Source organism: Dendrobates tinctorius, unplaced genomic scaffold, assembly GCF_039654945.1.
Source record: "Dendrobates tinctorius isolate UK_male_01 unplaced genomic scaffold, ASM3965494v1 ptg000004l, whole genome shotgun sequence".
In the NCBI taxonomy this organism is placed as follows: Eukaryota; Metazoa; Chordata; class Amphibia; order Anura; family Dendrobatidae; genus Dendrobates; species Dendrobates tinctorius.
In genome coordinates, this window is record NW_027361672.1 from 38,259,914 (window position 1) to 38,283,632 (window position 23,719).

General features: G+C 43.8%; 2 protein-coding genes across 3 annotated transcripts in view; one reads left to right on the forward strand and one right to left on the reverse strand.

Annotated features, from left to right (window-relative positions):
• Window positions 1-23,719, forward strand: part of BLOC1S5 (biogenesis of lysosomal organelles complex 1 subunit 5) — a 109,099-nt gene that overhangs the window by 42,821 nt on the left and 42,559 nt on the right. The window lies entirely within an intron of this gene.
• On the reverse strand, window positions 3,639-5,778 carry LOC141082934 (uncharacterized). Its single transcript, XM_073567001.1, has 2 exons — window positions 5,105-5,778; window positions 3,639-4,999 (listed from the first exon to the last, which is right to left on the reverse strand). Exons 1-2 carry the CDS (start codon window positions 5,416-5,418, stop codon window positions 3,736-3,738), a joined length of 1,578 nt encoding a protein of 525 aa, XP_073423102.1. The 5' UTR covers window positions 5,419-5,778; the 3' UTR covers window positions 3,639-3,735.

Sequence of the window (23,719 nt, forward strand, 5' to 3'; positions counted from 1 at the left end):
CCCCCCCCCCCACACACACACACACACACACACACCCCCCCACACCTGGTTATGAAAAATAGGGGGACCCCACTATATATATGAGAGAGAAATGGTTATTATATGTATTCAGTGTCTTCTATTTATCAGTTGTATCGATATATCCGGATAGAATGGTTTTTTTCTTTTCTTTTTTTTTGTTTTTTTTTAGTTTGAAAGCTACCTTTAAAATTACATAGAGATTACAGTATGTAAAAGACGTTTATTGCATACACGTGTCATACGGAAGCTAGGTGAGGAAAAAATCGCAGACTCGCATGACAAAAGTTGAACTATATGGACTCTACTCATCCAACTTTGCAGGAGGAATATCAGAGGTTGTTTTTTTTTTTTTTTTTTATATACGCTAATGTGAGCGAGACTTTAGGCTGACCATTGAATCTCTGCAGTTTTGTGCCTCTGATCTATGCAAGGATTAGGATTAGACTTGTTCAATGGGGCTAATCCATGTATGGTTTCACAATGTAATTGTAGTTTTCTTGTAGAATTTGTATAAATAAGTTAAATAATTGAAAGTCGAATTACATGCAAATGTTGGAGTTAATTTTATAAAGCATTCTGTGCCATGTGAACAGACTCAGGAAATGGGGGTGCATCTTATAGTCCTAATGGACTTGCCAGGAGTGTGGCTATTCTGCCGGCCCTGGGCTGGGAAGAGGGGGTGTTCGATGGTCCGACGCTGGAGAGCGATGATCTGACTCCCCGCACCAGCCTGAAAAATATGGTAGATGCGATTTGACTTGCTAACCAACTGTCGATGTGCACTTAGATGAAATTCTAGCATACATAGAATCCCTTCACATAATTTCCATACAATGGAGCCATGACAGCCTGACTTGGATGCTTGATTATAACCACTAAATGAAAATTAGTGAAGAATGCTGCTTTTCTTATTAGAGGTCCATTGATATAATTTGTAATGGAGTCTATCAGGTTTGTCGGTCTTCTCTCTGTCAGGCAGCACTTGACTAATCAATTATTAAGTCATTTTGGACTGTCGGGAGCTTTACATGGTCATTTACATTGTGACGTTATTTTGTTTGTTTGTTTTTTTATCATATTGTACAGCAGATGGCAATACGTTACCATATTTCCTCCTCCTAACTGACTAGAGCGATCCCTGTCTCTGCACTCTACTTTGTTGGGTTATCCAAATTCTTAAAAAATGTATTTATTTTTTTCTCACTAAGGCTAGTTTCACATTAGCGTTTTTTTGCGCAGCGCATCATGCGCATAAAAAACGCAAAGAAAAACGCAAAACAAACGCGCGTTTTTATTTCGTCATGCGCACGCTGATGCGTCAAAATAACGCAGCGTTACTTGCGTTTTACATGCGTTTTTGCATGCAGTTGCGTTTTTTATGCGCATGCGTTTTTAGGTGTGACATTTCACAATAGAAAAATCCTTGAACACCAATGGGTCACCAGTGGGCGTGTGTCACTGGAATGTTTTATAGACCCTGTACTGCTGAATTCATCAGATTTTGCTGCTGTTTCCGGTGTCAAGATGGACCTGCGTCTGGATAATTTCCGCTTCAAGCTGGATCTTGACATCGCGCTGTCTCAGGCGTATGCCTTTTGTTGCCAGCAAGAAAGGGAGAGGGAGAGACAGCAGCGACGGCAGCGGCGTCGGTTTTGGAGGCATCCAATCATCGAACTCCGGGCAAGCCGTGGAGCATATCACACGCTGTACAGCGAGCTCCAGGAAAACCCGGAGAAATTTGCTGACTATACACGGATGTCCCAGGAAAGCTTCCTTGACTTGCTGGGTATGGTTGAAGGAAACATCCGGAGACGGGACACTCAGCTCCGGCGTGCCATTCCTCCCGAAGAAAGGCTCCTTGTTACCTTACGGTATGTATGTTGTTATGTTTGCATAATTTTTTTGGCTTTTTCCATTTTTTTTTTTTTTTTTTTTGGTCAAAAAAATTAGGTTTTCTTTTTGGCTATTGAATTTTAACATTATTTTTGGGAAATTGCTTTTTTGCATAATGGTTTTTCTTCTGTCATGTACTAATCCCATTTTTTTTTTTTTGATCCAAAAAATTAGGTTTTTTTTTTGGCTATTGAATTTTAACATTATTTTTGGGAAATTGCTTTTTTGCATAATGGTTTTTCTTCTGGCATGTACTAATCCCAAGCCTTTATAAAATGTTTTTTTGCTATGTTGTATTAAAAAAACATGCAAAATAGTTAGGCCATGTACTTTTTTATTTTCAGTGTTTTTAGTAATACCCAAGACAGAAATATAATTATTTTTTCTTTTTATGTTTGGCAGGTTCCTGGCAACTGGAGAGAGTCTTTCATCCCTGCATTTCCAGTACCGGCTGGGAATCTCTACTTTATCCGGGATTGTTGCCGACACCTGCAGGGCTCTGTGGGATGTTCTGTGTCCGGAGTTTCTGCCATTGCCCACTGCCGAAAAGTGGCTTCAAATATCGGAGAAATTCTGGGCAGTCTGCAATTTCCCGAACTGCCTAGGAGCGGTGGACGGGAAGCACATCCGCATCACAAAACCTGCAAGAAGTGGCTCTGAGTACTACAACTACAAGAAGTACTTTTCCACAGTCCTAATGGCCATTGCGGATGCAGACTGCCGGTTTGTGGCGGTGGACATAGGGGCATTCGGACGGGGCAACGATTCACAGACTTTTAAGAACTCTGATTTGGGCTGGAGGTTGTACGGCAACCATTTCAATTTTCCACTGGCACGGCCTCTTCCCCAAACCCAAACTCCACCACTGCCATTTGTAGTGGTTGGGGATGAGGCATTTCAGATGTGCCCAAACCTGCTGAAGCCGTACTCCAGCCGTGACTTGGACCACCCCAAGAAAATTTTCAACTACAGGCTTACGAGGGCTCGCAGGACTGTAGAGTGCGCCTTTGGCATTCTAGTGTCCAGATGGCGAATTCTCAGCACCGCCATCAATCTCAAAATGGAAACAGTGGATGAGGTAGTGAAGGCATGCGTGGATCTGCACAATTTTGTTATGGCAAAGGAGCGGCCGAACTTTGACATGGATGAGCCTGCTGCCAACCCTTTGCCAGATTTTACTCAGCACCCTCTTCGGTCCTCAGTCGAAGTTGCCCAAATGAGGGACCAATTTGCGGACTTCTTTTTATCCGATGTGGGTCGTGTAGCATGGCAGGATCAAATGGTTTAATTGTTTTGTTGTTTGTTAAAAATAAAATACATGTTTTTTTATACCTGTACCCAGTGTACTGTGTCTTAATAAACTCCACTACTCACCTGCCCAGGTTAAAGTAAAGAAAGGGAAACCACCATAAAAAAAAAAAAAAATTATATATATATATATATATATATATATATATATATATATATATAATTTTTTTTTTTTTTTTGGTGGTTTCCCTTTCTTTACTTTATACCGGACGGTCAGCCATCCAACTCTGAATGGGATACTATATTTCATTTTTTTTATTTATATATATATATATATATATATATATATATATATATATATATATATATATATATATATATATATATATATATATATATATATATATATATAAAAAAAAAATGAAATATAGTATCCCGTTCAGAGTTGGATGGCTGACCATCCGGTATAAACTAAAGAAAAACAAACCATAGTGTACGGCGCAGTGTGTGCAGGCGGCGAAAGACACAATAACCAAACATTATTTTGAAATAAAAATATAACATTTATTTTACTTATTTTTTAGTTGGTGGAAACTGGGGGGGTGTGGAGGGATGAGGAACGGCTTTGGGTGGAGTAAGGGGTTCTAGGGGAAGGAGGAACCAAAGAAGTGGGGGAAGGGAGCCGAGGCAAGGAAAGTTGTGAAGTGGGAGGTGAGGGAGGGTAAGAGTCCTCCTCTTTGTTTTTTTATGACGGTGGCCCGTCGTCTTGCTGCTGTCCTCGCTAGAGCCTGAGGACTGGCTAGACCCCAGGGACCGCCTTGAGCCTCTGGAACGCCTGGAGGCTGTGGACTGGCTGGAGCTGGGGGACCGCCTGGCACTTGTGGACCGCCTGCCAGGATCTTGTACCTGCTGTGGCATGCTGGTGGTGGTGGATGTCCTGGCAGGGGCCGTAAATATTGAATGCTGGTCCCCCAGCTGATGCTGCTCCGAGGTGGTGGTGCTGGTGGTGGTGGCGGTCCATGCAGGCGTGGTGGCTGTGGCGGTCCATACCGGGGTGGTCCTCCCGCTGGTGGTGGTGGTGGCGGCGCTACAGGCAGGGGTGGTGACGACGGGCCATCCAGTGGTGGTGGCGGCAGCAGTGGTGGGCCAGGCAGGAGCAGCGCTTGGCATGGTGTTGGCGGGTAAGTGTCCAGCTGCACTCGGACTTGGGGCGGTATATTGGTGTCCGGCGAGGCTTGGAAGTGTGGTGGCTGTGCAGTGATATGCAGCAGAAGTAGGTAATGCTGTAAAACGAGTCAGGGGTGGCACCGGTGGAAATGCCACCGCTGACTGCTGCATAATCCTACTCTGCTGCATAGCCTGCATAAAAGCATTGTTGCAGGCCTGCATGACAGTCAACTGGAGGTCAGGGGTAAGGTGTTCCGCCGTGTCCCGAGCTATTTGGGTATAAAAATGATGCGCTGGTCTGGCGAGGTCGACTTCCAGGCGCTCAAGGCGACCCTCGATAGACTTGTAGCGTTGGTCCAAAAGGAGGAAACCACTCTCAAGTCTATCGGAGAGTGCCTTGAGGCTACTCTGAAAGACCGAGCTCAATTCAACGAACTCGGGCATGAGAGGCCTGTCCGAGGTCCTCTGACGCTGCTGGCGGGAAGTGCCCGCAAAACCAGTGGCAGAGACCTGGGACAGGGGAACACCTGAGCGACCAGCTTCCTGGTCTCCAGATGACTGTGGTGCAGACCTGCAAGGTGCTTCCTCGCTGATGGATGGCTGGGAGGGGTCCGGGGCAGCTTGATGAAGGACCGCTTCGGGCCCAGGTTGCAGGGTGCTGCTCCAGGTGCTGTGAAAAGAAAAGAAAGAAATTACTACCATAAATTAACAATCGACAACTCCTGTGGAATAGAAAAGCACAGAATAAAACACAATACAACTAGAAAATACTTACGTTCGGGAGGCAAGGACCGGTCTTAAAAATGCCAAGGCACGATGGTATCTGTACTTCGTGCCGGTCCTTGCCGCAGCACCACTGCGAACCTGATTCTCCTGTCGGATATCCCTGTTGAAGCGGTCCTTCATCGAGCGCCAACAGGTTCTGACTTTGTTCACTGTGGTGGAAAAAAAAAAAAAGAAAAAAAGTAAGACTATGCACTGGAGGCTGTGATCATCCAACTGTGTGTGATGATAGAAACTCCATGGAGTTAATAGCATCACACACAGTTGGGTGATCCCGGCCAAGATCACTGCTGCATCACACTGCATTTAAATACTTACGAAAATCCTTGCGGACCCGGGGAGAGGCGTTGTCCCAGCCAGCCATCCATCAGCGATGCGGCCACCTCGTTCCAGAGCCGCCGGATCACCACGTTGTCCGAGTGCAGTTGGTGACGGGTGTCCCACAACGGGACTCGCTCCTGGACTAGACGGATGAGCTCGTCGTTGTCCAGGGCGAGGTCCTCCTCCCGCTGTGGAGCCTAGAAAAGAAAGACAAACATTAATCTTTGAAAGATTTTAAAATAAAAAATCTCGAAAACTAGCTGAAGAGCCCGGCGCTGCCCGGGCATAGTAACTAACTGTGGTTAGTTATAGAAAATTATAATTATCCTCCATCCCATAGTCCCGTGCCCATATACCATCATACATATCCTCCATCCCATAGTCCCATGCCCATATATCCATCATATATATCCTCCATCCCATAGTCCTGTGCCCATATACCCATCATACATATTCGCCATCCCATAGTCCTGTGCCCATATACCCATCATACATATTCGCCATCCCATAGTCCTGTGCCCATATACCCGTCATACATATCCTCCATCCCATAGTCCTGTGCCCATATACCCGTCATACATATCCTCCATCCCATAGTCCCGTGCCCATATACCATCATACATATCCTCCATCACATAGTCCCATGCCCATATACCCATCATATATATCCTCCATCTCATAGTCCCGTGCCCATATACCATCATACATATCCGCCATCCCATAGTCCCGTGCCCATATACCCAAACAAACATATATACACACACATACACACATACACACTTTGAGCTTTAGATATTGATACACAAGCCATGAAAAAATTTTTTGTTTTAAATGAAAATAAATGCAAAAAAAAGCAACAAACATCGAAAAAAACAACCATGAAAATTTAAAAAAAACTTTAAAAAATACCAAAAAAAAATAAATAAAAATAAACCAGCCTAGAAAATAAGTAAAAAAAAAAAAAACAGTCCGTCTGTACTTACATCACGTCTTCCCGCCCGCACTTGGCCTTGCTGCTCCTGCCGTTCCTCCGGTGGTGGTGGCGTGATGGAGGATGAGGTCTGAAAATTAAACAAAAAAAATTAACCACATGTGTTTATTTTTTCCAATCCATACGGAAGCATGGTACTCACTTCTTCTGCCTCTTGCACTGTCCCGGGGACATATTCCTCACCAGATGAAGACATGCTGCAATAAAAAAAAAAAAGAGACATAAGTACATAGAAATGTATTGAAATTTCAGCCAGACATTAGGTTTTTCATACTTACATTGGTGCAGCTTGTGCTGTGTGTCCACTCGTGAGCAATCCTTAAAGTATTGTGGAATCCCAGTGCCCACACCATTTTATCACCTTGGTTTAATTTTTTTTTTTACTATCTAGACCACATTTCAGTCGTGTTTATCTTAAAAACGCATGCGCATAAAAACGCAAGCGTGCGCAAGACCATGCGCACGTATGCGCTCCCATAGGCTCCAATGTGGTGTTTTTGCGCATTCCGTGCGCAAGCGTGCGCATGCGTTTTTTTTGACGAGACAGGGCGGAACCAAAAATGCAACATGTTGCGTCTGACGCGCCTGGCGCGAAAGACAAAAAAACGCACGAAAGCGCAAGTATGCGCAAGACCATGCGTACGTCATGTTAAATATAGGTGCGCAGTGCGCACGATGCGCTGCGCACAAAAGCGCAAATGTGAAACCAGCCTAACTGGTGCATTCTAAGGAGCACTAGTTACAGAGGAAAAACAATCCACTACAGTGGCAGTAGTCACTGGCAGAGTTGATCTGCTTTGCTGGCACATACCCGTGATAATGTGATCTCCCAGGTCCTGCAGAAGTATCAGCAATGTTGAAATTTCCATTCACTGTATAGAGTTTACTGAGCCTTGTGTAGCTGGCGAAGGAGAAAACTGAAGCCAAAACAAACCCTTTCTGTACCACCAGGGTCCCTGTCTACAGCTGGGAACTGCTCCTTTTGCTGGATTGTAGGAACTTGGTCCTGGGCTTTAACCGTTAGAACAGGGTCAAAGTGCGATAACTTTTGGGTGCAATGTCATCGTTGGGTTTATGCAAACATACACATTTTTGACCATCACGCTTTTTGTGGGTCACACAAAGACGTTTGGGTTTGAACTGTGGTGTCTGATGGCCACGTATCTCCTCTGCATTAAACTTTCATGATACCATTGATTTTATGTATGTAGTACAAATCTTTTGTGAGACCGCCGAGAACTGGAGGAAGGTTGATACTGAAAATAAATCATTTGATGAGTAATATCTACGGAGTAACCAAAAAGAAAAATGTTCTTCACAAACATTCTGCATTTTTTTGTTTAGCTATCCCCAGTGTGGATGACATATTGAAACCTCAGACAACTGCCATATGGCCATACATAAAATCGCTATCTGTCTATTTACCGTAATTGCTATAGTTTTATTTTAATAAAGCAAATGTGAGCAACTTCTGTGTCATCTGGCCATTGCTCAGATGAAAGAGTCAAGTTGTCTTTTGTAAAATGAAAGGGGTCCTCTGAAATTGGAATTGCAATGTAACACCTATTTTCTCTGGCTAATAATGGGGTCAGGTTCTGAACAGCAGACCCCTTGAGAACAATGTTTTCAATCAGACAAGGTTATTGCTCTGGGATTTTATACTGCCTTTAGCACATAACCTAACCATAAGGAACCGCCATCTAAACTTTAGAAATATGACTAAAGGGGTTGACTCGGTGTGTAGCGTCAATTTCTGGCTACAGCATTACAGTTTTTATTCCATAGAACAGGGACTGTGCTGCAGTACTGATATACAGGGAACAGATCTGGCGTGCGGCCCTAAACTGTTGTGCCTGTTGCCAGGTGAGCAAATCAAGGAGAGGGGGCCCCAGGCTGCCAGCGTGTCTGCCCCCCCCCCCCACTTCTGCTACTGCTCACTAGGCCCCATACAGTAGTAAGGGCAGTAATTCCTTGATGGCGGCCCTTCTCAGTAGTGAGGCAGTGCTGTGGAGCCGGGGAGTCAGGGATATTGAGGAGTTGACGGTTCGGCTTACTGACTCCTCAGCCCTGCAGACAACCACTTTTAAGCTTGGGTACAGCAACTCCACTGAGGCTGCATGAATGAATCCATGTCTTCTGTGTGTATATTCATAGTATTGTAAAGTGCATGAGAAGACTTGGTTCCTCCTCACAATCATTTGTTTTGTTTGTGAATTGTGTGAATTATTCGTCTGTGAATCGTGTGAATTACTGATCTGTATGACGTTACACTTAATTCACAATCTACCCAGCAGAAAAATGATTAGATAGAAGTAGACTTGCCAAATAGATATATTGTTGCAGTTAATTTTATAGGAAGACTCAGACAGTGTGTCGCCCCATTAGCAATAGTATGTCTCTGCTGTCAAAGGCAAAAAATGGTGCCGGTTCATATGTCTCCTGTTATGTGACTATCGGTAAAGGGAGATAAAAGAAGACTACACATCATGGCTCCTCTTCTGTAGAATGCTGTGTGATGGTAAACTGATCAGTATGTTTTTATTTTGTACTGAATAACACTGAATGCTGTAATATATCTTGGTTATAAATGCATTTAATGGTCACGGTAAGATAGGGACTACAGATAAGATAGGCAAATCTAGGTATTGGGTCATCTGCTAAATTTACCAATGCAACACAGCAGTGCAATATTACCTCCACGTAGGTCCGTGCTTGGTGTGAGGTCTCATACACGCCATCCAGCTATTATCCACCCGATCAGAGAGGTGGTCAGTGTTGTAAAGTGTAAGAAAGGCATGTTTGTTTAGGGAGTAGCAGGTTTTAACTGATAAACAAATAAAAATTTGCACTAGCACCCTGTACGCACCACAAGTTTTTTTTTTTTTTTTGGTTACCTTCTTGAAAGATTTAGCATTTTATTTTGAACTGCCAGGGCTGGGTATAATTGGGCTTGTGTAAGACCCAACGCTCTGGATTTGTAGTATTAACTTTTTATATAAGATTGACAAGTCTACAAATGTTAATTTAGTTTACATTATATCAGTCAAACGCCACTACTTACAAAACAAAAAGTGATTTTCATAATTTTACCACCATAACGTTTCTACTAACTATAGGCAATTTATGCATGAGTCTGTGCTGGCGTCAAAACCCTGGCTCCCAACTGAACTTCCCTGCCCTGCGAGAACTGTAAGTGGCGATTTCATCAAGACTGGCGATTCTTTAGTTGATCTTGATGAGGGGGGTGTTTTGGAGAAGATGCTCCTGATTCATTAAGAGGCTCATGCCTCTTTAATGAGTTAGGCGAGGCGTGTAATGGCATTCGCTGCTTTGTGGACTTGCCACAGAGCTTACTCCAACCTCTGCAGGAGTAAGGTTTGTGGCATAGCGGAATCCACCACTCTTCATGAATTTGATGAACATCACGTCCCAGCTCTGCCCACTTCAATATATGATTTTAAGAATAGGCTATGGCAGAACTTGGTGTCATAAAGTGGAGCAAAATATATCTGGAATACTTTGGGAATGGGGTTGCTGGCCACACTGGTGTTTAGATGTTATCCTCAACCAGGAATAGGAAAGTGATATCTGGGGATATTTCTCCTGGTAATAGAGAAAATATCAGATGTCCTGGCAGCCGAAGGGCTGTCTGATGGTTGGGGGCACTGATATCTAGAGAACCTCTCCACCTGGATCACTTGTTCGGATGTTGGCAGCCCGCTTTCGGGTTCGGAAGACTGAGCCATGAGTAGCGCTTCATGCACAATTTTAAAAATGGCACCAGATCAAGGGCACATGCGGCGGACCCAGCTGCTTTGGGGTCAGAGGTAAAGCTTGGCATGACGTCAACAGTGCACCAGCTCATGAATTCAGCTGCCACTTCCAGGTTTGGATGATAGGACCACTGAAAAGCATGTCAAAGTTTTAAAGGGGGGTGAAAAAGAAAAAAACAGGCAGCCATAGCTCCTCCCACACCTCCTCATAGTAAAAGAAGTAGAAGTGTGAGTTTACTCTTGCAAGTAAGAATTTACTTTTCTGATAAGAAAAATAATGGAAGATGCCAGTTGAGGTTATGATTCCTAGTACCCTTAAAGGGAAATGCTCATTTCAGAAAGATATAAATGATGTTTTGGAGAAATCCCCAAAAATTGATGTTGCTATTTACTGGATTTCTAAAAAATGTGGCCCTTCACTTTTGGTAATTTAGGATCTCTCTAAGGCTGGTTTCACATTAGCGCATTTTCAGCGCGCGCACGGCCGGGGGTAGCTCCGCCCCCGAGCCGGCTCTCTGCCCGGCGTGCCCGCCCCTTGCTTGTAGCGCCGCCTACTAGCGGACAGCGGCGCCTGCGATCGGCGCACCCTATCTTTAGCATAGGGTGCGCAGATCGTGCGCAGGCCGTGCGCTAGTTGCGCTTTGACCTGTGCTGCGCACTTTTGACGGTGCGCCGTGCGCGCCAAAATCAAACTTTTCTGATTTTGGCGCGCACGGCGCACCGTCAAAAGTGCGCAGCACAGGTCAAAGCGCAACTAGCGCACGGCCTGCGCACGATCTGCGCACCCTATGCTAAAGATAGGGTGCGCCGATCGCAGGCGCCGCTGTCCGCTAGTAGGCGGCGCTACAAGCAAGGGGCGGGCACGCCGGGCAGAGAGCCGGCTCGGGGGCGGAGCTACCCCCGGCCGTGCGCGCGCTGAAAATGCGCTAATGTGAAACCAGCCTTAGAGATCCATTAGATGGAAAGACTGACACATTCTTCAGGGAACATAGGAGGTGGCGGCTGGTTCATTTAAACAAAGTATAGCGGGCCGCTTGTACTGCCAGAACTCTGGTTGAATGGCTTCCAGAGCTAGATTTCCAAATAAGGAACAAATTAGAGAACAAATTTTAGGAGCATTACCCACTACTCAAGTAGCTGACTTCCTAGCGGACACATCAATGGATATGCCCTGTGGTCTTTCAAGCTTAGCTCACATTGCCCTCTGACTTAAAAATTGGTCAGCAGATTTCCAGTCAAAAATGAAACTGCACCATTCCTTGCCAGGGTGATTATTTGTTTGGTATGTTCCTTGATGAAATCCTAGAGAAGGCGGCAGATAAAGGAATTTTCCCCCTCCTCTCCAAAAAATGTAGAAAGTCCTTTTGGGGTTCGGCGAATAGAGGAAGTAGCCAGAGAGAAGATGGTGGAAGGGGTGGATGAGCCTAGGGAAAGAGATCAAACTAAGGGATCCCTATTTAAAAAGGCCAACACCTACAAAGGGACCCAAACAGCAATGACAAAGTTGCACTCTGTATTGCTAAAGAGTGTAAATATGACTAGCATTACTGCTCTAGACAATAAGAAAAAATAGAGATACTTAGCACATAATGTGGCCAATTCATGCATGCCCAGTTGCCAACAACAAGATAATCTCTGGTTTGCTGGGAATCTGCCTATTGTGAATCCTCTTATGTTAAATCCTGAATTTATGGGTAGGTAGGATCCTGCTGCAATTAAAACTGCCACACGATGAAGGGTGGAGTGCTCGGTCAGAGAGCCAATATATAAATTGCAAAAGACTGACTGTCTCTTCTAAATCAGAAAACTGGTTTGTACTACAAGTGCAAACTAAGAATAGCCATCTCTATACATAATTTGGACAATTTTATTTGCTTATGTGCTAAGCATCTCCATTTTTTTTATCTAGAGCAATAATGCTAGTTTTCATATGTACATTCTTTAGCATTACAGAGTGGAACTTTATTTATGTATAGAGAAGGCTACTCTTCGCACTTGTACACACCAGTTTTCTTATTTGGAAGTGCTAGTCAGTCTTTTTTGTTTCCAGACCGCAATGGCACCAGACTTCAAGTAGGGGGAAGATTAAAAAATGTTTTATCAATGGGCTCTACTTCTAGTCTTTCCGGGGGCCTCAAACTAATTTTTTCTTCATTTTCCCTACGCTGGATGATAGAGACCTGGGTAGGGGAAAAAGAACCAAATTTAGTTGGAAAGGATCTTAGTTAATAAACGGGTGTTGGTTCGAGTACCAGAGCCAGAAGAGGGAAAAGGGTTTTGCAGCAATTTCTAATAAAACAAACAGATGGTTCCTACAGAACCATAATCAATTTAAAAGCCCTGAATTGCTACATACAAGCTCAGAATGGAAACCCCAGGATCTACAGTTAAGCTTCTGTCCCTTTTGTTTCATGGCAGTAATAGACTTAAAAGATACATATTATCACATCCCGATCCTCCCAGACCACCAAAAATATCTGCGTGCTAGTAGAATTTCAAAGTGACCTTCTGCATCTATAATCTCAGTACCTACCTATTTGGGGTGATGACTGGAACCACTTCAGGCTCAGGTTTTTTTTTTTTTTTTTTTGGGACATCAGCTTGAACTCTATTTGCCAGCAATATTTCCTCCCATCTAAGAAAATTTAAAAGCTCAGGTCAAAAATCCTAAAACTTCAGAAAGAACATGTCATTCCAGTAAGCAAATCCATGTCCTTGTTAGGCTCCCTAACTGTCACAACTGCAGTGGTTCAGTGGGTTCAATTCCACGCGAGAAGTCTAAAGTGGGAGATCCTGGCAATGCAGGCAACAATAGATTAGTTGGATTACAAATTTCGACTGTCTACAAAGGTTCTAAAGTGACTGTGGTGGACAGACACTGAAAACCTGTTAAAAGGGATTCCATGTACAGTTCAAGAACCAGTAGTAATTACCACTGAGTCCACTAAGTTAGAGGGGTTTTGTTCTCAAAGTGTGGGATTCCAGAATAAAAAATGGTTCCTCCAACCTAAAAGAACTGACCATAGTCAGGAAAGCCTTACAGCCAACCTTGAAGTGGAGTACAGGAAAGAACTTGGTAATTCTATCAGACAACAGTGCAGCATTTGCCTATTTACCGTAAGTCACAATGAGGAATCGGATCAGATCCATTAATTAATGTCAGAGGTGGAATGGAGGTAAAGGTAGTGCATTTCTCCAAAGAAGAACAAAACTTTTTATCCCTTTCAGGCCAACACTTAAGGGGGGGATCAGAAAACGTAATTGCCGACTACCTATTCTATTGCATGATTGTTACACTTAAACGTTTCAGATCACCAAACAAATATAAATATTAGACAAAGATAACACAAGTAAAAAGTAAAAACAAAGTGCAGTTTTTTAAATTAAGGTCTTTATTATTAAGGGAAAATATAAATCCAAACCTACAAGGCCCTGTGTGAAAAAGTGATTTTTTTTTTTTTTTTCCAAACCTAATAACTGGTTGGGCCACCACCTTATTTTAATGTTGGAAAGATGTTCCTTTTATGAAATGTTGTTAGTTCTACGCTAGATGTAATGGGACGTACACCTTCTAAAAGGTAAACTTTTTTTGTCTCGTCAGTCCACAGAGTATTCTCCCAAAATTCTTGGGGATCATCAAGATGTTTTCTGGCAAAGCTGAGATGAGCCTTTATGTTCTTATTGCTCAGCAGTGGTTTTCGTCTTGGAACTCTGCCATGCAGGCCATTTTTACCCAGTCTCTGTCTTATGGTGGAGTCATGAACACTGACCTTAACTGAGGCAAGTGAGGCATGCAGTTGTTTGATTGTTGTTGTTGTGGGGTCTTTTGTGACCTCTTGGATAAGTCGTCACTCTAGCCCACTACTCATTCAAGCATATCTATTTTTACCCAATTCAAAAACAGTTAGTGTAACGCACAAATATATATTTTCTATACGATGTAGGACTACAAGAAGACACCATTGTGCCTACTCCTGAATTCTGCAGTTAGCAATGATCCTTTTGAAGCTGCATTGACCCAATGACACCACTAGATGGAAGTAGACCATTAGTTTTAATGTACTGCTGACAGATTTACTGTGCTGCCATTATCTTGTTAGCACAGCTCTTTGTATATGTGGCTCTTAATGTTGTTCACCTCAGAAAGGCGGGTCATGCCGAGCAGACACGACAAACACATGTTCCAAACAGATGTCCTTTGAGGCGTTTGTGTGAGGTGCCGTTGTGAGCTAATATCTTCCAGTGCTCCGCTGGGTCTGTGTTTCATTCCACTAAGGGTTTATTAAGGCTCCCACAGTCTTTGTAGTGGAGATTCTTTTGAAGCATTTTCCAGGCCTGCAGAACTCATCTTCTCCTATGTGCTGAGAGCAATGGTTTTATGAATCTGCGCTGATGTTTTACCTTTATGCTCAATGTGCCCAGATGTTTCTGACACTTTATATATCAAGATACTCGGGGCACAGATCTATCCCCAGAGACAAGGGTACAGAAATCTGAAGAAGACTCATCTTCTCTAATCGATCATTCAGTATATCCATAAGTGTAGCACATTGATCCTTACTTTTCACTATCAATATCTGCAGGAAAGGTGGGCATAAGTTAATAAATATTCTGAATATTGGATTCCCAGGCTTTTGGAGTACGGTTACAGTAGGGTCATGCTAACCTTCAACATTTACAGACATTTGTCGACATGCTATTCGATCCACATCAAGTTTCTCACTGGTTTCATCTGTAGTAATATCCGCATTGCTACTCTACTTCTGCAACAGTAGAAGCTTGGTCACATATAGCTTTTTTTACTCTCCCTCAAATGCAGAAAAGTGTGTTTCAGTAACCACAAATGAATGAACTTTCTAAAATGTTGTTCACATGTTTTTGTTTTTTTTTCCTTTATGCATTTTAAAAATGGCATTTTACTGCAGTTTTCTGAACTGACATCAAAACGGCTTGGTGCACACACACAAAAAAAAAAAGTAATTTGTGAACATACTGGGCAGAATGTCTGTAAGGCGCTGTGGAATTATTGGAACTATATAAGTGACTAAAATAAAGACTGTATTTTTTGGACTAGAAGACGCCCTGGACCATATGACGCTCTTAAGTTTTAGAGGAGGTTTGTAATAATTATATATCTACTGTATACAGCTCTGGCAAACATTAAGAGACCACTGCACAGTTTTATAAAAATCAGCTTCTCTACCTGTCTGACAGCCATTTCTTTCCACTGTCAGTTGAATTCCAACCAGAGGACACCTCATTCTTAATATGTGCTTCTGATTAGGTGATCACCTGAACAAATCTTATTTAACGGAAAGTATAACAAAAAAACCCTGCTTTGGTGTTCACAATCCTCTTGCCCTCTTGCAATAGGACAAGCTGGATGGCAAAACAAGTGCTAGTAATAGGAATGAAAAAAAAAATAACTTTTAACCATGCCAAAGGAGTTGAAAAGAAAAGTCTTAAATGAGGAAAAGAAGGGCTCAATTCTGGCTTTACTAGCAGAGGGATACAGTGAGCGTCATGTTGCCTCCATCCATAAAATTTCAAAGATGACAGTCCATTACAACTCGGTCAAGCAGCATATTGGGGACAACAAAGCTACAGACCGGCAGAGGGAGAAAACGACTTTGCACTGACCGGGATGACCGTCATCTTATTTGAATGTCACTCAGCAACTGCAGGATGACATCAAGTAACGTACAAAAGGAATGGCATATGGCAGCTGTGGTGTAGTGCATGGCAAAAACAGTTCATAACAGGCTACTAGAGGCAGGGCTCAAGTCATGTAAAGCTAGAAAAAAACCTTTCATCAATGAGAAGCCAAGGAGAGCCAGGCTGAAGTTTGCCAAAGACCATAAGGATTGGACCATGGAGGATTGGAGTAAGGTAATCTTCTCTGATGAGTCTAATTTTGAGCTTTGCCCAATACCTGGTGGTCTAATTGTTAGACTGAGACCTGGAGAGGCATACAAGCCACAGTGTCTTGCACCCACTGTGAAATTTGGTGGAGGATCGGTGATGATCTGGGGATGCTTCAGCAAGGCTGGAATTGGGCAGGTTAATCTTTACGACGGACTTATGAATCAAGCCGCATATAAGGTTATACTGGAAAAACAGTTGATTCTTTCTGCTCAGGCAAAGTTCCCCAACTATGAGGACTGTTTTTTTCCAGCAGGAAAATGCGCCATGCCACACAGCTAGGTCAATCAATGTGTGGATGAAGGACCACCACATCAAATCTCTGTCATGGCCAGCCCAATCTCTAGACCTGAACCCCATTGAAAACCTCTGGAATGTAATCAAGAGGAAGATGGATAGTCATAAACCATCAAAAAAGGACTGCTTAAATTGTTGTACCAGGAGTGGCATAAGGTCACCCAAAAGCAGTGTGAAAGACTGGTGGAAAGCATGCTAAGACGCATGAAAGATGTGATTTAAAAACATGGTTATTCAACAAAATATTGATTTCTGAACTCTTCCTGAGTTAAAACATTAGTATTGTTTCTAAATTATTATGTTTTCTTAGCATTAGTTGAGGTCTGCAAGCACTGCAATTTTGTTAGTTTGACCATTTTTTTAATTTTCTGAAAATAAAAACAAAATTTAGTGCTTGGAAATTCGAAGACATGTTGTCAGTAGTGATGAGCGAGCACTAAAGTGCTCATTGCTCGGGTTGAGTAAATTGGAATACTCGGGTACTCAACCCAAGCAACAAGCCCAATATAAGTGTATGGGAAATCCAAGTATTTTTAACGCGACCCTGCCGGGGATCCTTTTAAACTTTAAAATCGTCTGAAAATGATGGAAACAGTGCTAAAATGACATGGGAACATCATGGTGAAGACCCCTGGAAGCATTTCTGACTCCCAGGTCACAGCTGTGAGCAATTTTGTCCAAGTCTTATGCCATTTTTACAGGCGCACCATAAAACATACAAAAGCAAAACCAAAACGGATTTTCCTGGGAAATATGTTAAGGAACATCCTTTCCAGTTTAATGACTTTTATATAAGGCAAAATAATTAACCCAAAGCAAAAATGTTCCTCCACCACTTGGGCTATGTTCACACGTAGCGTTTTTGATGCTTTTTTCAACTTTACCATTGCTTTCAACCAAGACAAATACATTCACTGGGAAATGTCGCTTTAAGGGTATGTGCACACGCTGCGGATCCACATTGGACTTGGCCGCAGCAGGATCCGCAGCAGTTCCGCAGACATTGTACAGTACAATGTTAGCCAATGGGATTTCAAATCCGCAGTGCACATGCTGCGGATTTTTCCGCACGGATTTGCTGCAGTTTTAAATCTGCAGCATGTCAATTTCTGCGAATTCCGCAGCGGTTTGAAACCTGTTCCATTGTCAATCCGCAGGGGAAAACCGCTGGCAAATCCGCAGGAAAACTGCGGGTCACTTTACCTGCGGTTTTACCTGCAAATCCGCGCGGAAAAATCCGTAGGTGAATCCGCAGCGTGTGCACTCACCCTAACAGTTTACAACCTTATTTGGCCATATGGTTTGTGAAACATCAGACGTATCCTGTTTCGTTCATGAAGGAGGGACTCTGAAAGCCTTAAAATCTATTTTTAGAGGGCCCTCAGCCGGCTATGCTTTGTTGTTCCCATTATTAAACATTGTGTCCCTTATATTATTATTGCGTATGCAGCGAGTGGCAGGACTGCCCTAAATTTGGACGCACCCCAACAACCCAAGTTCCCAGTATTTATTTGGTACTCCCATACTGTTTGCTTATGCATTGAATGCAAGACCTGCCCTGCACCAAAGTTACACAAACCCCAATAAACCTTTGAACCGAGGTACTGGATAGCTACTTGCAACCAAAGTTCACGTTATGCTGATTTTTTTTAAGTTCCCTAAAGTTTGCCCAAAATTTGCACACTCCAATCCCCCAAGGAAGAAATGTGGAGGATGGCCTGCGAAAAATGTTTTCCCAGTTTAAAGGAGCAGGTCTCCTATACTTGTAATGCCCATACACTTAGGGTCTGTGCACACTTTGCGGATTCTGCTGCGGATCCGCATCGGATTTAGCCCTGCGGATCCGCAGCAGATTCTGCTGCTTTGTACAGTACCATTAAAGTCTATGAAAATTGAAAAACGCTGTGCACATGCTGCAGATTTTTCCACCCTGATTTTCTGCGGATTTAAATCCGCAGCATGTCAATTCTTTTGTGCGGATCCACAGCATTTTGACATCTACTCCATTATAGAAAACCACAGGGGAAATCCGCAGGCTAATCCGCACTAAATTCGCAGGTAAAACGCAGGTCATTTTACCTGCGGATTTAGCCAATTCCGTGCAGAAAAATCCGCAGCAGAATCCGCAACGTGTGCACATATCCTAAGTGTATAGGCTGAAAAACGTTTTCCCCTGGGGGGACACCTCAACATAGTATAAACATTTTTGGATCGGGCATCGTAAACACCCTTGCAAAAATTTCTAGTGGCTGTTGCATCACAGACCATGGTCACCATGGTGATCTAGTGGTGGTGGTGGATGATGAGGAGGATAACCGCAAACAGCCAAAATCAGGAAGCGTATGTGTGGATGTGAAGAGATGCATGGGAATATACCTCCCAAAAAAGACACTGGATTAGAGGTTAGGTTTCACTGTTATCATGCGGTGGTGTACAGAAGTCTAGCCCAATCCAGCCCTTGTTCATTTTTATAAGAGTCAGCCTGTCAGCATTTTCAATTGACAGGTGGATGCGCTTATCAGTTATAATTCCTCCAGCGGCACTAAAGACGCACTCTGACAAAACACTAGCGGCAGGACAGGCCAGGACCTCCAAGGCGTAGAAAGACAGTTCATGCCGTGTATCCAGCTTTGAGACCCAATAACAATAATTAAAAGGCACAGAGGAATCTTGGCGGGCATTGGTACGGTCAGCAAGGTACTCCCTCACCATCTTCCAAATCTTTACACTCCTTGTGAGAGTACCCCTCGCCTCAGGGCCACTGCGATGGGAAGGTCTGAGAAAACTCTCCCAGAACTTTGACAGTGTTCCCCTGCCTCTGCTGGATTGGAGTTGTCTCTCTCGCCTGTACTCCTTGGTTGTCCATTGAACTGTGACCTCTACCGCCAGCGTTTTCAGATGGAAACTTTTGTAATAATTCTGCAACAAGGGCCTTCTGGTACTGCATCATTTTAGTACATCTGTCTGCCTCTGGAAGAAGAGATTGAAAGCTTTCCTTGTAGCGTGGGTCTAGAAGTGTCACCAACCAGTAATGACTGTCAGCCAAAATTTTGACAATACGAGGGCCATGGGAAAGACAGCGCAACATAAAGTCAGCCATGCGTGGCAGACTGCTAACAGGCAAGACTTTGGTGTCCTCACCAAGAGGACGACTGCTCACGCCCTCCTCTTCCTCCATCATATCCTCCATCTCATCGTGCTCAGCCTGCAATGCCACCTCTTTGATTGTGAGCAGAGAGCGTTTCAGAAGACCGAGAACGATGTGACGCTAGTTATGGCGTTCTCGCCACTCACTATCTTGGTGGACTCCTAAAAGTTTTGTATGATGGTACATATGTCTGACATCCATGTCCACTCCTGAGGTCTTGTGTGGAGTCTGAACTGAATACCGACAGCCTTGTGGATGCTGGTAGTCAACAGCTGACCTCTTCTACTCATAAATCCTTTCCAACATGTGCAGTGTAGAGTTCCATAGCGTGGGGACATCACACACCAGTCAGTGAGCCGGAATCTGCAAATGCTGCTGAAGCACAGCAAGGGCGGTGAAAGCTGGAACTGACTTTCTAAAATGGCCACTCGGACAGCGTACTTTGACAAGCAGCTCCAGGTAGCTTTCATGAAACCGTTGAATGAGGTTAAGCACATGGGCTAGGCATGGTATCATGTGTGTGAGCTCGCCTATCACACACGACCAGGCCTGGCTGTAGGTTCAGCGATGTCAGCCACACATCTGCCTGCTCTTTCAGAGCTGTCCACAACTCTTCAGCATTGTGCGGTTTGTCAACTAAGCATATTTGCTTCAGTACAGCCTGTTGACGCTTGGCTGTGGCAGTGCTTCCAGCGTGTGACAGATGTGGTCATTTCGGAGATGGAGGCTGAAGAGGAGGATGAGGTGCAGGAGCTGTAGACTGTGGGGGCAACCCTGATTTACGTAAGACCCGCAATCCTCGGCTTCGGGAGGACGTGTTCCATCCCAAGGTCCTTCTGGGTACCGGCTTCTACTATGTTAACCCAGTGTGCCGTCAGCGGGATGTTGCATTCCTGCCCACAAGCACTTATCCACGTGTCCGTGGTTAGGTGGACTTTCTCAGAAACAGCATTGTTCAGGGCACATGTGATGTTGTTGGACACATGGTTTTGTAATGCCGAGTCAACACACCAGGAAAATTGGCAGCTGGGGTCCGAGTACCTTGGGACCGCCGCCGCCATCAAGTTGTGGAAAGCTTCCGTATCCACGAGCCTAAAAGGCAACATTTCGAGCGCAAGCAGATGAGAAATGTGTTTAATTTAGTACTGTGGCCTGTGGGGCGTTGGCTGCTTATTTACGCTTGCGTTCCAATGACTGGGGTATGGGCAACTGAAGGCTGCGCTGGGACAAGGATGTGGACGTGCTTGATGATGGTGGTAGTCCTACTGCCAGGTTGGGTCAGTTTACAGTGGGGAAAAAAAGTATTTAGTCAGTCAGCAATAGTGCAAGTTCCACCACTTAAAAAGATGAGAGGCGTCTGTAATTTACATCATAGGTAGACCTCAACTATGGGAGACAAACTGAGAAAAAAAAATCCAGAAAATCACATTGTCTGTTTTTTTTTCATTTTATTTGCATATTATGGTGGAAAATAAGTATTTGGTCAGAAACAAAATTTCATCTCAATACTTTGTGATATATCCTTTGTTGGCAATGACAGAGGTCAAACGTTTTCTGTAAGTCTTCACAAGGTTGCCACACACTGTTGTTGGTATGTTGGCCCATTCCTCCATGCAGATCTCCTCTAGAGCAGTGATGTTTTTGGCTTTTCGCTTGGCAACACGGACTTTCAACTCCCTCCAAAGGTTTTCTATAGGGTTGAGATCTGGAGACTGGCTAGGCCACTCCAGGACCTTGAAATGCTTCTTACGAAGCCACTCCTTCGTTGCCCTGGTGGTGTGCTTTGGATCATTGTCATGTTGAAAGACCCAGCCACGTTTCATCTTCAATGCCCTTGCTGATGGAAGGAGGTTTGCACTCAAAATCTCACGATACATGGCCCCATTCATTCTTTCATGTACCCGGATCAGTCGTCCTGGCCCCTTTGCAGAGAAACAGCCCCAAAGAATGATGTTTCCACCACCATGCTTTACAGTAGGTATGGTGTTTGATGGATGCAACTCAGTATTCTTTTTCCTCCAAACACGACAAGTTGTGTTTCTACCAAACAGTTCCAGTTTGGTTTCATCAGACCATAGGACATTCTCCCAAAACTCCTCTGGATCATCCAAATGCTCTCTAGCAAACTTCAGACAGGCCCGGACATGTACAGGCTTAAGCAGTGGGACACGTCTGGCACTGCAGGATCTGAGTCCATGGTGGCGTAGTGTGTTACTTATGGTAGGCCTTGTTACATTGGTCCCAGCTCTCTGCAGTTCATTCACTAGGTCCCCCCGCGTGGTTCTGGGATTTTTGCTCACCGTTCTTGTGATCATTCTGACCCCACGGGGTGGGATTTTGCGTGGAGCACCAGATCGAGGGAGATTATCAGTGGTCTTGTATGTCTTCCATTTTCTAATTATTGCTCCCACAGTTGATTTCTTCACTCCAAGCTGGTTGGCTATTGCAGATTCAGTCTTCCCAGCCTGGTGCAGGGCTACAATTTTGTTTCTGGTGTCCTTTGACAGCTCTTTGGTCTTCACCATAGTGGAGTTTGGAGTCAGCCTGTTTGAGGGTGTGCACAGGTGTCTTTTTATACTGATAACAAGTTTAAACAGGTGCCATTACTACAGGTAATGAGTGGAGGAAAGAGGAGACTCTTAAAGAAGAAGTTACAGGTCTGTGAGAGCCAGAAATCTTGATTGCTTGTTTCTGACCAAATACTTATTTTCCACCATAATATGCAAATAAAATGGAAAAAAAAACAGACAATGTGATTTTCTGGATTTTTTTTTCTCAGTTTGTCTCCCATAGTTGAGGTCTACCTATGATGTAAATTACAGACGCCTCTCATCTTTTTAAGTGGTGGAACTTGCACTATTGCTGACTGACTAAATACTTTTTTCCCCACTGTATATATCATCCAACACCTCGGCTTCACCTTCCGCTCCCTGGTCCTCCTCCTGACTTTCTGGCAATTGTGTCTCATCATCGTCCACCTATTCTGACACATTCCCACCGTCGCCTTTATATGAACGTGGCTGCTCAAATATTTGGCCATCGCTACATGCGATCTCACCTTGCCCCGCTCCAAGTGGACTGAGCGAGATGCCCAAATCTTTAAATGGAAAAATGAACAGCTCTTCATAAAGTCCAAGTGTGGGATCAGTTGTCTCCGTCCACTCGGCATGGCAGGAGGAATGAGGATAAAGGTGAGGAATATGCGGTCCAGACTCAAAGCTACTCAGGCTTGACTGTTTGGAAGACAGGGTTCTGGTGGTGGTGGAAAAGTGAGTGGAAGCATTATCCGTTATCCAGCCAACAACCTTTTGACACTGCTCTGGTTTCAGTAGTGCTCTTCTGCAGTCCCCTATGAATTCGGACAGGAAGGCCATGCAAGAAGATGTCTGTGTTTGTTGTGGCACAATTTCAGCTTGCCCTCTGCCTCTGCATGCACCATCACGTCCACTTTCCCATCCCTTGCCATGCGGCTTGCCCATTTTAAATGGACTACGATATTTTCCACGTTCACTATATATGGCTGAATTGGCAGCGAACTTGTATGTCACCCGTGTGCGGGAAAACCACATTTTAAAATATCTGGAATGTAGGTAAAATTGTATTTTTGTTATAAAACGGTTGTCAGTAACTAGGGTAAGACACAGCAAATACAGTGGAATGGATGCCTGAAATGCCACAATTTGTAGGCCACAGATAGATGAGGCGTCTGTCGGAGAGAGCCCACTTTCTAATCTGCCCTACATTATTATTTATTTATTTTTTTTGCCATCAAAATTGTGTCAATAATTAGGCTATGACACAACAAAAAAATTCTATGGAGGCCTGAAATGGCAAAATTTTGAGCACAATGATATGCGATCTGTGTGGCAGACAAAACCCAGTGTAAAGTATCTGCTCTGTAGTTAAATATTTTATTGGCACAAAATGTTGTCAAAGATTTGTATAAGACACTCCAAAAAAAATTCTACAGTACCACAAAAAATGGCAGACTTTTCTGCACACTCAGTTGTGATGCCTGGGACGGGCAAGCCAGTTTAAAATTGCTGGATTTTCACGCTGTACTATGAAAAGGATCTGGCTGTAGTCTGCAGTGTCAACAAGCAAATGGAGAAAAAAAAAGGGTTCTGGATTGCTTTGGAATAAAATAATCAGGAT

Bases quoted from the DNA above. Each gene is read 5' to 3' on its own strand.
- LOC141082934 (XM_073567001.1), bottom strand. From the start codon at position 5,418: ATGCAGTGTGATGCAGCAGTGATCTTGGCCGGGATCACCCAACTGTGT. The intron at 5,000-5,104 runs GTAAGTATTTTC...TTCTTTTCACAG, and splicing joins CCGGTCCTTGCCTCCCGAAC to CACCTGGAGCAGCACCCTGC.